Raw genomic sequence first — 12,913 nt, 5'->3', positions numbered from 1 at the left:
ATGCAGATCATTTGTTGCAGTGATAATGTACTTTATTTTATAATGAATAAAATTTGCTGGATTCTCCAACTGCTACAAGAGATGACTTCTGCAGATTTTGAGTACCATGGGTGATGAGAAAGTTGAATGTTCAGTTCCTTGCTCTCCATCTGTGTCTACAATGCCAACATCAGCAGTTCTAAATTGTAACAGAAAGAAGCAAGTACCAGTAGCAATGGAGCCATGGATCCTTCTGCTCCTAAGTTTCTACAAGCACATAACTGGAATCCATGATAAATCTCCTTAGTACAGCTTTACAGCATGTTGTAGACAAATTTTATTTCCTTCATAATTATTTTTTTACTGATTCCTTTAGTGCCAAGGTATAAAAATCTTTAGTAATAGTCATTATTTATTTCAGGTTGGCTTCATGAATTGGCAAAGCGTTTGGGAACTCCGTATGTGTCTGTTTCTGCACCGAGTGCCTCCACCACCACAAACTCCACAATTCAGAATGCCTCCATTAATGCCAGCTCTGGAGGAAACACTTCCAGTTTTGAACTGTTTGGAGGTCCCTCAATCCGAAGTTCCTACATCACTTCACTCTACTTTGCACTGAGCAGCCTAACAAGTGTGGGCTTTGGGAATGTGTCAGCTAACACAGATGCTGAGAAAATCTTTTCCATTTGCACCATGCTCATAGGAGGTAAGTTTGCGGTCCATTCCAATACTGGCACTATTTTTGTCTTTCTTTCAGTCCAAGAAGCCCAAAAGTTATCACAGTTAACTTCAAACACTCTGAGTTTATGTTGCTGATGTTACCTTCATTTAGCAATGAGCAGAATTTACCCCAATTCAGACATTTTGGATCAGATTGATTTATAAATAGAATGTTATAAAAAAACACAAAAATGCTGCAGCTTGACAGCCCAAATAGAAGTGTGATTTCAGAAATAAGTGAAGGAAGAAATAAAATTTAAATTTCAGATCAATAATCGTTCTTCAGATGTGTAAGACATTAGAAATGAATAGCTTTGTAGCAGGGGATGCGTGAGACATTAGTTGAAGTTCTAACAATAAGAATGACTTTCTGGATCTTTTTCTGTTCATGTTTGCATTATGAGTAGGTAGCAATTTAAATAATGCCAGGATATTTCAGTAGGCTGTTTCCATTCTTCTGCAGGATTTTTTTTTTGTTGTTTGTTTTTGCAATCATCACATCACATTTTGGAACAGTTTTATTCCAAAAGCACAATACTGCTGATGTTCTCCAAAATGAAAGCAGAAAATCCTGCAAAGTACTGGCAGGTCCGGCAGCATCTATGAAGGGAGAAACAGTATTCATGCTTCTGGTTATAATCCGTTATCCTTTCACTTGCAGAGAAAATGATGGTGTGAAGAGAACCAAAAGAATTCTGGTGATAGGGTGGAGACAAAGACAGACTGGGTGACACATGTAGTGGTGGCGACAGCTGAGTGAAGGCGGTGAAGTCTTATTAGTCATATCTGATTTGTCTGGAGGAGAGATAAATAGAGGTAAAAAGCGATGGATAACAGAAGTAGAATGAAAAGAGCAGCAGTAGAACATCAAGCTATCTAACACTGCAGATGATGGAAATCTAAAATAAGACAGAATGCTCGATATAGTCCGTCCATCAGACAACATCTGTGAAGCAAAGGAAAAAGAGTTACACTACAAGTTGATAACCAGCTGGAAAGGCTGGTTATTTGAAATTGTTAAATTTAGTGCTATATTGCATTTCTAGCTGGAAGATATTGTTCATTGGGCCTACATTAGGCTTTCCTGGAGAAGTGAGAGAGGTCAAAATGAGAATAGTACAGAGAATTAATCAGCTAACCAGAAGCTCCAGATGACCCTTGCAGGCTGAATGGAGACATTCTAGAAAGAAGTCACCCAATCCGTGTTGGGCCTTTGTTCAAGAGACCATTCCATAATTAAATTGGAAGAAATATAAGTGAAAGGCTATTTTATCTGCAAAGAATATTTGTGTCTCTGGATGATGTTTGTACGTTCTCTCTGTGACCACATGAGTTTCCTCCAGGTGCTCCTGTTTCCTCCCACATTCCAAAGGCTTACAGGTTAGTAGGTTAATCGGTCACATAGGTGTGAGTGTGTGGCATGGGTTCACCTGGCTGGAAGGGCCCGTTACCGTGCTGTCAGCCTTCAACAGAATGGAAACCAGGAGGGCAGAAGCCAGAATAAAAAGCTGCAGGGTGAAGGAGAGGAGCACAAGCTGGTGGGTGATAAGTGAATCCAGATGAGAGGGAGAAGTTAGGAAGGTGAGGGAAATGGCAAAGGGAATGATGTGAGAAGCTTCGAGGTGATGGGTAGAAGAGGCAAAGTGATTAGGAAAAGAAGGAATCTGACAGGATTCTCCTTGTGGTCTCCTGGAGAGGACTTCAGATGATGAAATAAAGGGGAGGGGATGGGGGACCACAAGGAGAAAGGTATGGTGCTGGGCAGGTTCTGAGGACGGGGGGAAGGGTAAAAGTAATCTTATGTTTTGTAAATTCAAAACATTAAACTAATTCAAAGGAAGACACAGGAGTCTGAAATGTGAGTCTAACTTTGTGTTTACTTTAAGCGAGGTGTGCACGTATCATGTGGTAGCGTGATATATGCAATTCACGTATTTACACATATAACCCATAATGACTTATTCAGAGACAAGAATGCTTACTCAAACAATATATTTACAATATTACTCAAATATTACTGAAATATTAAATATATACAACACTCCTCCCTGCTTAGCTATAAACTCCAACTCAATAGAGAATGCAGCTCAACTAAATACAAAGAACAGTATATAATGCAACTACTAAATACATACACGCACTGCATAGTCATTTTTAAATCATTCTGTTCAAGCCTAAACATTTAGTCACTGTGAAGGTTTTCTTACTCTTGTGGGATAATATCTTTCCTGAGAAAGGAAACCATTCTGTTCGGCAGGTGAGACTTGTGGCTGTGAAACAATTTCAGGTTCCGGACCCTCCTCCATGGTGAGTGTAGGAGTTAATTCTGAGATGGCAGGAAGTGGCTCTGACAGCGGCAGCCACATTTCTTCGCCTTCCTTTTTTTGTCTTCTAATTTGTGCATCTTGATCTTGAGAAGGTCCATTTAGTTCACTTGAGTATTTTCTTATTAATCCTTCTATTGCTCCCTTTACGATCTGATCTCTCCTCTTGGTTTCCTCATCCTTAACATCATCTGATAAATCCTCTGCTTTCGTATCTCCATTGACTCCATTCTTTTTAGCCTTCCGTTCACCCAGCTGGGTTCTGGTCCTTTCATCTACTCTTACAAGCAGCTTTTTGTCTCCCACTTGAAGTTCATGCAATAACCTTAATATACGCAGAGTAGACTCTTTTTCTTTATACTCACAAAAGTCAAATGCTTGCAACTTTTCCTGAAGCTCCTTGAACTTTTTTCCAGTTTAAAATCAAGTCACATTTCACCAGTAACTGCTTGATTAACATATCAGAAGTTTCATCAGACTTCGTTGCCTACAAAAACTTTTGTAGTCGGACCACTGCTTTTGTCACTTACATTATTCCCCTGGGCAGCATGGTCCTCTCTTGGTCCAATATGCTTTCCAAACAGAGGCTCAGAGGTTGGCACCAATGCCTGTTTTCTCTCTGTTCGGCAAAATTCATAGTATTTGGCATGGAGATATTTGGGGCATCATCCAGTACCTTCCTTAATTCGCTTTCGGTTTAACTTCAAAACATTAAACTAATTCAAAGGAAGACACAGGAGCCCGAAATGTGAGTCTAACTTCAAGTTTACATGCATATCATGTGATACTGTGATAACGTATAGAATTCATGTACTTATACATATAACCCGTAATTGATTATTCAAACAAGAAGAATGCTTATTCAAACAATATATTTACAATATTACTCAAATACTACCGAAATGTTAAATACACAACAGGTAATGGAACCAGGAGGATAGGGGAAAACAAAAGGGAGTGAGGAGAGAAAGAAGTGGTTACCGTAGGTTAGGGAAATTGATGCTGATGGCACCAGGTTGGACGCTACCAAGATGGAATATGATCTGCTGTTCCTCCAGTCTGCATTTGGCCTCAGTGTGGCAGTAGAGGAGACTGTCCACAAACATGTTGGTGTGGAAATGCAAAGTGGAATTAAGATGGCTAGCCACCAAGAGGTCCTGGCTGCTATGGCTGATGGAGCGAGGGTGCCCGAGGAAGCAATCCCCAATCTGTGCCATGCCTCACCAATGTACAGGAACCTGCACCGGGAGCACCAGATACAAAAAACAACTCTGATGAAATATGGCCTCGCCTGGAAGGGCAGTTTAGGTCCCTGAGTGGTGGTGAAGGAAGAGGTGTCGGGGCAGGTGTAACACTTAGCGTGGTTGCAGGAATAAGTGTCTGGAGGGGTTCGGAGGGGAGGGATGTGCAGACAAGGAAGTTATGGTGAGAACGATCCCTGCAGAATGTGGAGAGAGGAAGGGAGAGAAAGATGTGCCTTGTGTTGGGAATCCGTTGGAGATAGCAGAAGTGGCGGAGAATACTCTATTAGATGCAGAGAATCATGGGGTGATAGATGTGGGCAAGGATAACCCTATCCCTGTTATGTCAGGGAGATGGGATGGGGTGAGGGCAGATGTGAGGGAAATGAAGAAAATTCAAGTGAGAGCTACAGTAATTACAGTGGAGGGGAAACCCCGTTTTCTGAAAAAAAAAAGAGGACATCTTTTTTCCATCCTCTGGAATGGAAAGCCTCATCAGAGAACGAATACATTTTAGTTTGGATCAGATTAACATTTGTTGGCAAAAATTGTATTCTTCAAGGAAAGCCACCTTAAAATCACACATATTGGAGCAGAGTGCTGACTCTGAAATGAATGGTCTTTGTTTCAGGCTGGATTGGAATCTCTTTGGGTCAAACCAATAATTTAGACCTCCTTAGTGGGCTTTGCTGTGAATAGTGCTAGTTTGGAAGGATCAATACAAAAGCATGGAATTAATGCTGTGACATACATTTTACATATACTCAGCTGGCCCAAATTTATCCTTTTCATAATTTTAACAATACTTTAAATTACCTTGAACTGGCTTACAGAAGGAATCAGCTGGTATAGTAACAGAGAGAGATACAAAAGAAGAGATGTATAATTCTGATGCTAGTAGCTTACAGGGTGAAATAAAGGCATTTTTACAGTCCTCAATCAGTCATTGGGTGTCTTAGATATGTTTTCCATTGTGAGATTCCTTATTGATTAAGCTTGAATGGTCTTGATGTGTTTCATTCATAATTCATGTCTCTAATCTATTCACAGTAATCGTTTTCACCTCACACAAATTATCTAGTGAAACCAACATAAATTGTTTAACTTCATGTTATGTCCCTGTGATTTTCATTTGTTATTACTAACACAGTAACACTACATTATGAATGGTTTGATCTCAGCTGCACACTTGGCCAATTGTTTTGGTACTTCTGGTTAAGAAAGGACTTTTCTTTATGCTTCTATGAGAAGGATCTGATCCCAGAGCTACAATATGTGAAATTATTGTATATTACATTTACAGCAGTTGTATAAAATATATCAGTAATGAAATAGTTAGCTTTATATTCTCTGCAGTGACAATTAGAGTAGCAGAATTTGGTTACCCTGTCCCACCCCATCCATTCTCCTCTTTCTGCAGGGATCAATCCCTCTGTGATTCTCTTGTCCATACGTCCCTCCCTACTAATCTCCCTTGTGGCACATACTATATATATGCAAGCCGAAGAAGTGCTACACCTGCCCATTCACCTCCTCCCTCACCTCCATTCAGGGCCCCAAACAGGTGAGGCAACACTTCATCTGCAAATCTGTTGGGGTCATCTACTGTATCCAGTTCTCCCAATGTGGCCTCCTTTACATTGGTGAGACCAGATGTAGATTGGGGGACCTTTTGTCAAGCACCTGCACTCCCTCCGCAAAAAAAGCAGGATCTTGCAGTGGCCAACCATTTTAATCCCTATTCCCATTCCCATTCCAACTTGTCAGACCATGGCTCCACTACTGCACGGTGAGGGCACTCACAGGCTGGAGCATTAATTTCTCTAACTTCTGGTAATTTTTCTTCCTCCTTCCCTCAGTCTTCTTCAATTGCCCACTCTGGTATCCTATTTCCTCATCTCTTCTTCTCATCTGCCTATCACCTCCTCCAGTGCATGTCTTCTTTCCCTTTCTCTCATGGTCCACTGTCCTCTCCTATCAGATCTCTTCTTCTTCAGTCCTTTATTACCTTTTTCACTTATCATCTCCCAGCTTCTTATTTCACCTCTCTCCCCCACCCACCTGGTTTCACCAGAGTCAAAATCAGATTCAGATTTAATATCACCGGCATATGTCACGAAATTTGTTAACTTTACAGCAGCAGTACAATGAAATACATGATAAATAAATATAGATTAAAAACCTGAGTTACATTATATGTATATTAAACACAATTTATTTTATGAGCAATCTTCCATTAAATTTGCCAAATGTAGTAAATGAGAAACATTGCAGAATAAAATTATAGTAATCCCCAGAACATTAGAATCTTTTTTTCATCAGATAATGTTTGAATGTAATTTTTAGTCAACTTCTTTTGTTTAATTCATTTTGCTCACTGAAAGAAATTCTACTCCAATCTCTAAAGAGACAAAATTTTGTTTGTGTCTTCATAATGTACAGAAATACTTTAGTCACAAAGCATTAGCTTATAATGGCAAGAATCAAAATTGCACATTTTCCTCTGGAAGTATTAACAAGTGTTGAACAGAATGTCAGTACAAAGGAAATATTCTATACTTAAAGGAGCCAAAGCAGGATTCATGTCAATTAGTCTGTTCCTGTGATCTTCTCCCTAAAGGTGCTGAGTTACATTGCTCTAAACTCCACAGGTTTCAGCAGCTCTCCAGTGCCTTTGTAATACAGAAGAGGAAAAAACATTTCATAGTACCATACTTGTGCTGTCACTGACAGATGCACATTTCCAAAGTTCCAATCCAACTCCTTTCTGAACTCATTTACTTGATCTGTTACACCATCTTCTCAGGTAGAGTGTTCCAGATCTTGCCAACACCTATCAAAAAAAAAGTCATTCACCTCATCTCCTCTCTCAATCATTTATCAATGATTTTGAAAAGAATGGTTATCAAGCCACAGGCCAGAAGGATTAGTTTGCTTCCATCTCTTAAATCAGAAGCTCTAAAAATCCTTAAAACTAGGATGTCCTCATGTGTTAACTTTGGTCTACTCTGTGATCTCTATCCTTGTGAAGTGGTATTTCAAACTCTTAAAGTCTTCCTGGATTAACAAGCTTCAGGAGCTCCAACTAAGTTCATGATATACAAATAGCCACTTATTTCTTTTCAACAGATTCAAGTCTGGTTGCATGAAAGATTGTTTTCTTCCAAAAGCAATGTTTTGTATTGACCTATTCTCTTTCCTATGAAATCAACATGAAGGGATATATTTACAAGATTAAAAAAATAACTGGAATAAAAGCTCCACTTGTAATACTAATAATTTAAAAATCTACCGAATTCAGACAGTGAATGAGTTTAATAAGATTTGAAAATGACAGGATTCTCAGGACCTGGGCAAGCAATGGTTGGAAGTTTCTCTATGATGCTGATCATAGTCAATAAGGGTATGAGGAGAGGCCACGTGAAGAAGATTAAACATAGGTTCTTACTGCAGTAACAAGAAACTTCCCATACTGCTGTATGGGAATGAATCTTGGTCAGAAATAAATCAGCAAAGAAGTTAACCCTATTCACACTTTTTGTCTTTGGAAAAGAGCTATTGCAGATAAAATTGAATTCAATACTTAGAGTAAGTGCAGTTAAATTTCTATCTATGGATAATGGATTTTAATACTATCAGTTGATCAAACAGTAGCAAACCCAATGTAAAAATAATTCAAGTACTCAGGCATTAAATTTTACCCATTCCTCCAACGTGGAAGGAGGGAGGCATGCACTGCTGCCTATCATATTACGCATAGATGTAGTTATAGTTATTGATTATAATTAATGTTTGAACCATCCTGTGCAAAACTTGTGGAACTGAAATGGATGAGTTGGAAACAGTTTGCAGCAAATCATAAACACAATAGATTCTGCAGATGCTGAAAATCCAGTGTAACATGTACAAAATGCTGGAGGAACTCGGCAGGTCACGCAGCACCTATAGAAATGAAAAAACAGTCAACATTTCAGCTGAGACTCTTTTCCGGAGATGCTATCTGACCTTCTGAATTCCTCCAGAATTTTGTAGTAGCTTGCAGGCCAGGCAGCATCAGTAAAAGGAGAAGCAATTAATAAAATAAGGCTAAAGACCTTTTGTCAGAACTGACTGTTTCTTTTTTCATAGATGCTGCCTGATTTGCTGAGAGTTACCAACATTTTTTTAAACTTTCAGATTTCCAACAGTTACGATTTTTTTCTTTCCAATTTGCACATACTGTGCAAAACTTGATTGGCTACATGCACTGGACTTCAGAATATTTACCAAGGAAAAGGATACAGAGGACCAAGAGATCAGTACTGAATGTATAAATACGTTAGGGCATGAGGTCAAGAAGGAGGAAGTGTTGAGCCTCCTAATGAGTATTAAAGTAGATAACTATTAAGGCAATGGGATTTACCCAGGTTATTGAAGGAGGCAAGAGACAAGATTACTGGGCCTTTGACCAGTATCTTTGTGTCCTCTCTAGCCAAGTTGAGGTCCCGGAGAACTGGCAAGTGGCTAATGTACCTCTATTTAACAAGGGAACAAGGGAAAATCCTGGGAACTATAGATCAGTGAGTCTCAAGTTAGTTGTAGGGCAATTGCTGAAGAAAATACTTTGGGATAGGATATATGAGCATTTGGAAACCCATGGCCTAAATAAGGAGACCCAGCATAGCTTTGTGTGTGGCAAGTCGTGAGAGCAGCCTTGGTGCCACCTGTAAACTTACTAACTCACCCATCTACATTTTCATTCAGTTCATTTATAAACATCACAAACAGCAGAGGTCCAAGCATGGATCCCTGCAGAACTCTACTAATTAGAGACCTCTTGCTCGAATAAGTCCCTTCAACCACTTGAGCTTTTTGACAAGGTGACAAGAGAGATTGATGAGGGATGTTGTCCACATGGATGATAGCAAGGAATTTGACCAAGTCCTTCTCAGGAGGCTAATCCAGAAGATTAAGATGCATTGGGTCTGTGGCAAATTGGCTGTTTGGATTCAGAAATGGCTTGCACATAGAGGACAAAAGGTAGTGGTTGAAGGGACTTATTGATGGAGTTGTGGATAATGTAGAAGACTGGCAAAGAATACAGCATGATATAGATCAATTGTACATTTGTAGATATAGGCTGAGAAATGGCAGATGAAGTTTAACCCAGATAAGAGTGAGGTGTTCACCTCAGTAGGGCAAATGCAAGGAGACAGGACACTGTTAAGCGCAAGATCTTTAATAGTGTTGCTGAGTAGAGAGATCTTGGGATCCAAGTTCATAACTCCTTGACAGTGGCTACACAGGTCAATAAGGTGGTTAAGAAGGCTTATGGAATGCTTGCTTTTATTAGTCGAGGCGTGAGTTCAAAGACCAGGAGGTTATGTTGCCACTTTATAAAATTCTGATTAGGCCACATCTGGGGTATTGTGTACAGTTCTGGTCACCCCACTATAGGAAAGATGTTGAGGCTATGAGAGGGTGCAGAAGAGGTTTGCCAGAATGCTCTCTGGTTTAGAGGGCATATGCTATAATGGGAGGCTGGATAAACTTGGGTTGTTTTCACTGGAGTGTCGGAGGCTGAGGGGAAACCTGACGGAGGTTTACAAGATTATAAGAGACATAGATAGAGTGGACAGAGAGTATCTGGTTCCCATCATTGGAAGGTCTAATACCAGAGGTCATGCATTGAAGGTGAGAGGTGAGAGGGAGTAGGGTCACGGTAGATGTGAAGGGTAAGTTTTTCACTCAGAGTCATGGCTGCCTAGAATGCTGGTAGAGGCAAATACATTACAGGCTTTTAACAGACATTTGGATGGGCACATGGATGTAAGGAAGATGGAGGGATATGGACAATGTGTAGGTTGAAGGGATTAGTGTTTGGGTGTTTTAGATTTGCTTCTTAGCTTGTTCAGCACAACATTATGGGTCAACTGGCCTGTTCCTGTGCTGTAATCTTCTATGTTCTATGTTCTACATAAAAATTAAATCATTTGGCAAATTACATCACTGATGCACTTTGAAAAAATAGGAAAATGTATCCTTGGATGGCTCAAAACGTGGCATTACAAAGAAGCTGTCAAGGTAATTTAGAATACCCCACAAAGTTGTATTTAAATAATGAGCCATTGGCTCAGACATGAGCCACAGCTTAAACATTTCAGATTTGCTCTATTACCAAGATGGAGGCAAGATTATCAATTTTTAAAGAGCGTATTAATTAGTGGAAAACATGTATTTATCAATCTAACCTCTTTTTGCCAGGATGATGAGAGTTTCACTGCTATTTGTTTGGCAAGAGGTGAAGGTAATGGTCTGCTTCCAGCTTGGAATAACACTCACCCTACAAGTTATTGTAGAAATTCTCTCAGTAATCCCACAACTACACTGGATTTCACAAATATATTTGTGTTGATTAGGTCAGTAAAAAAATAATAAAATTGGAAAGGAAATGTGGTGGAGTATCTGCATGCCTACTGTAAAAAAGAATGTTCATTTTAACTTGCTTTTGTTCATTACTCCCTCAGCTCTCATGCACGCAGTTGTATTTGGAAATGTCACTGCGATAATCCAGAGAATGTATTCCCGACGTTCACTGTACCACACCAGGACTAAAGATTTGAAGGACTTCATACGTGTTCATCGACTCCCCAAGCAGCTGAAACAGCGAATGCTCGAATGTTTCCAAACCACTTGGTCTGTGAATAATGGTATTGATGCTAATGAGGTACACATCTCTAACCATATCTCCTATAACCACTGGGCTCACTTGATGTTCAAGAACGAAGGAGTTGATTAGAGTGTAACAAGATGCCAAGAATAATCAAGCTACCTTTTCCTCCCCCTCTTTGCCAGTAAACGGTTTGCCTACCAGTCGATTTGATTAATCCATAATTTGCTTTTGAATAGAGTAATTCCATTGTAGCCAATCAGCACAGCAAAGCAGCCGCATTAGTCATTCAGCACCTGCAAATAACGCAAGGCCACAGAGGAAAAAAAAAAGCAACATAGTCACTGAGCCACAAGGACAAAGGAGAATGCACATCCAATACTCAACAAGGCCAGGAATACGGTTTTAAAATACATCAGCTCAGAGATTCAACGGTGATTTTATTTTATTGAATGCTGTGTAAATTAAAATTAAAAGTTCAAAATTTTAAGCATATCTATTATCAAAATATGTATACTTTATACAACCTTAAGATTCGTCTCCTTACAGGCAGCCACGAAACAAAGAACCCCAACAGAACACATTAAAAACAAAAGACTGTCAAACACCCAATGTGCAGCAATGAAAAAAAGTGTTGCAAACAATAAAAGCAAGCAAACAGCATCCAGAACTGAAGTTCACAAAGCCAGGCATCACTGCAACCCATTCAGAAGTCCACAAAAGCTGATTCAGGAAGCCTCAGTCCAGCACAGAGTCAAGCAAACCCTCAGAGCGGTGAGCCAAACTGGCCTCTGTCTCTTGCCTCCATGACCATTTCAATCTGGCCCGGTGCTTAGATTATCCAAATCTCTGGTCATTCCTCACCCTCAAGCTCAGGCTCTGCTGCCTCAATACAGTCGGTACCTCACTTTTCCAATTCGGCTCAGCTCTTCCTAACAGAATGTGTTTGCAATCTATTTCAAGTGGAACCATACTAATCTACCCGCCATGAATGACACTCACAATAATCAGCCTCTTTCTATATCCAATAATTGTGTCATTCCTCTTGTGACACTATTTTGGAGTGATTCCAGAAGTAGTTAATTCATGTTGTTCTGAAGCCCACCTACAGTTGACTATTCTCAGTCAAGCCTGGTGATGAAAGTACTTCTTTCTCAGACACAGCATAACGTAACAGAGGTCTCCCTGAATACATCTGACTCTGGCATCGAGTATCTAATCCAAGTACATCCTCTTGCATAAAAGTAAGTGTTATCATTCCTTCAGGCCCCTCTACCACGATACCAGATTGACATCTGACCTCTCACAAACCAAACAACCCAAACTAGCGGCCACTGATCTCTCTAACCCCCTAATCACAGATTACCTTGACCCATCCTCCCACTATTGCTCCAGCCCACTACCTGCCACAACAGCAACCCACCAGCTGCAATCCTGTCACTAGCTGTATACTCTTCCTTGCCTCAAGTCCCTCACTCCCGTTAGCACACTCTCATCCAAAAGTGTTCTCTTCTACAAACCAGTGGCCCTCGGCTTGTCTGGCTGCTTTGCACATTGCACTGATGTCAACGACTTTTAAAGCCATTTGTGTTGAACTGAGGGTCTCTTGTCTTCATTCTAAGTCTTGTACAATAATTGAGTTTCTGGTTTGAATCCCAATTATTGGCTGCAGGCTTTTTTAATTGACTGAAACATCTATACTTGCTACATCTGTATTTGTAAACAAAGGGTGAACCACTCTCAGAATGAACAAGAATCTGGCATGGCCAGAGTTGTAAAAGATCTAGAGGGGCAGCTTAATCATCAAGGTTTCTGTTGTAGAAAGAAAAGCGTGTATTTTCATTTATCGTGCTGTTGTTTACCTCCAGAGTAAAATGAATAAATGAGCAAAGTCTAAACTGTGATACAGGTGTTTAGGGTTCACAATAGGACTGAATGGAGTGCCAGATGTTTAAATGAGCAGATTAGTGTGAAGTGATTCAGCGCTGATGTTCAGATTG

General features: G+C 40.0%; 1 protein-coding gene across 1 annotated transcript in view; it reads left to right on the top strand.

Moving 5' to 3' along the window:
• Positions 1 to 12,913, top strand: part of kcnh3 (potassium voltage-gated channel, subfamily H (eag-related), member 3) — a 636,348-nt gene that overhangs the window by 503,096 nt on the left and 120,339 nt on the right. The window contains exons 8-9 of the mRNA XM_072259611.1: positions 401 to 685; positions 10,771 to 10,970. Coding sequence (XP_072115712.1) covers positions 401 to 685; positions 10,771 to 10,970 — 485 coding nt within the window. The remainder of the gene's footprint in view (positions 1 to 400; positions 686 to 10,770; positions 10,971 to 12,913) is intronic.

This window comes from Mobula birostris, chromosome 6 (assembly GCF_030028105.1).
Source record: "Mobula birostris isolate sMobBir1 chromosome 6, sMobBir1.hap1, whole genome shotgun sequence".
Lineage (NCBI taxonomy): Eukaryota > Metazoa > Chordata > Chondrichthyes > Myliobatiformes > Myliobatidae > Mobula > Mobula birostris.
This window is presented reverse-complemented; position numbering and strand designations above follow the sequence as displayed.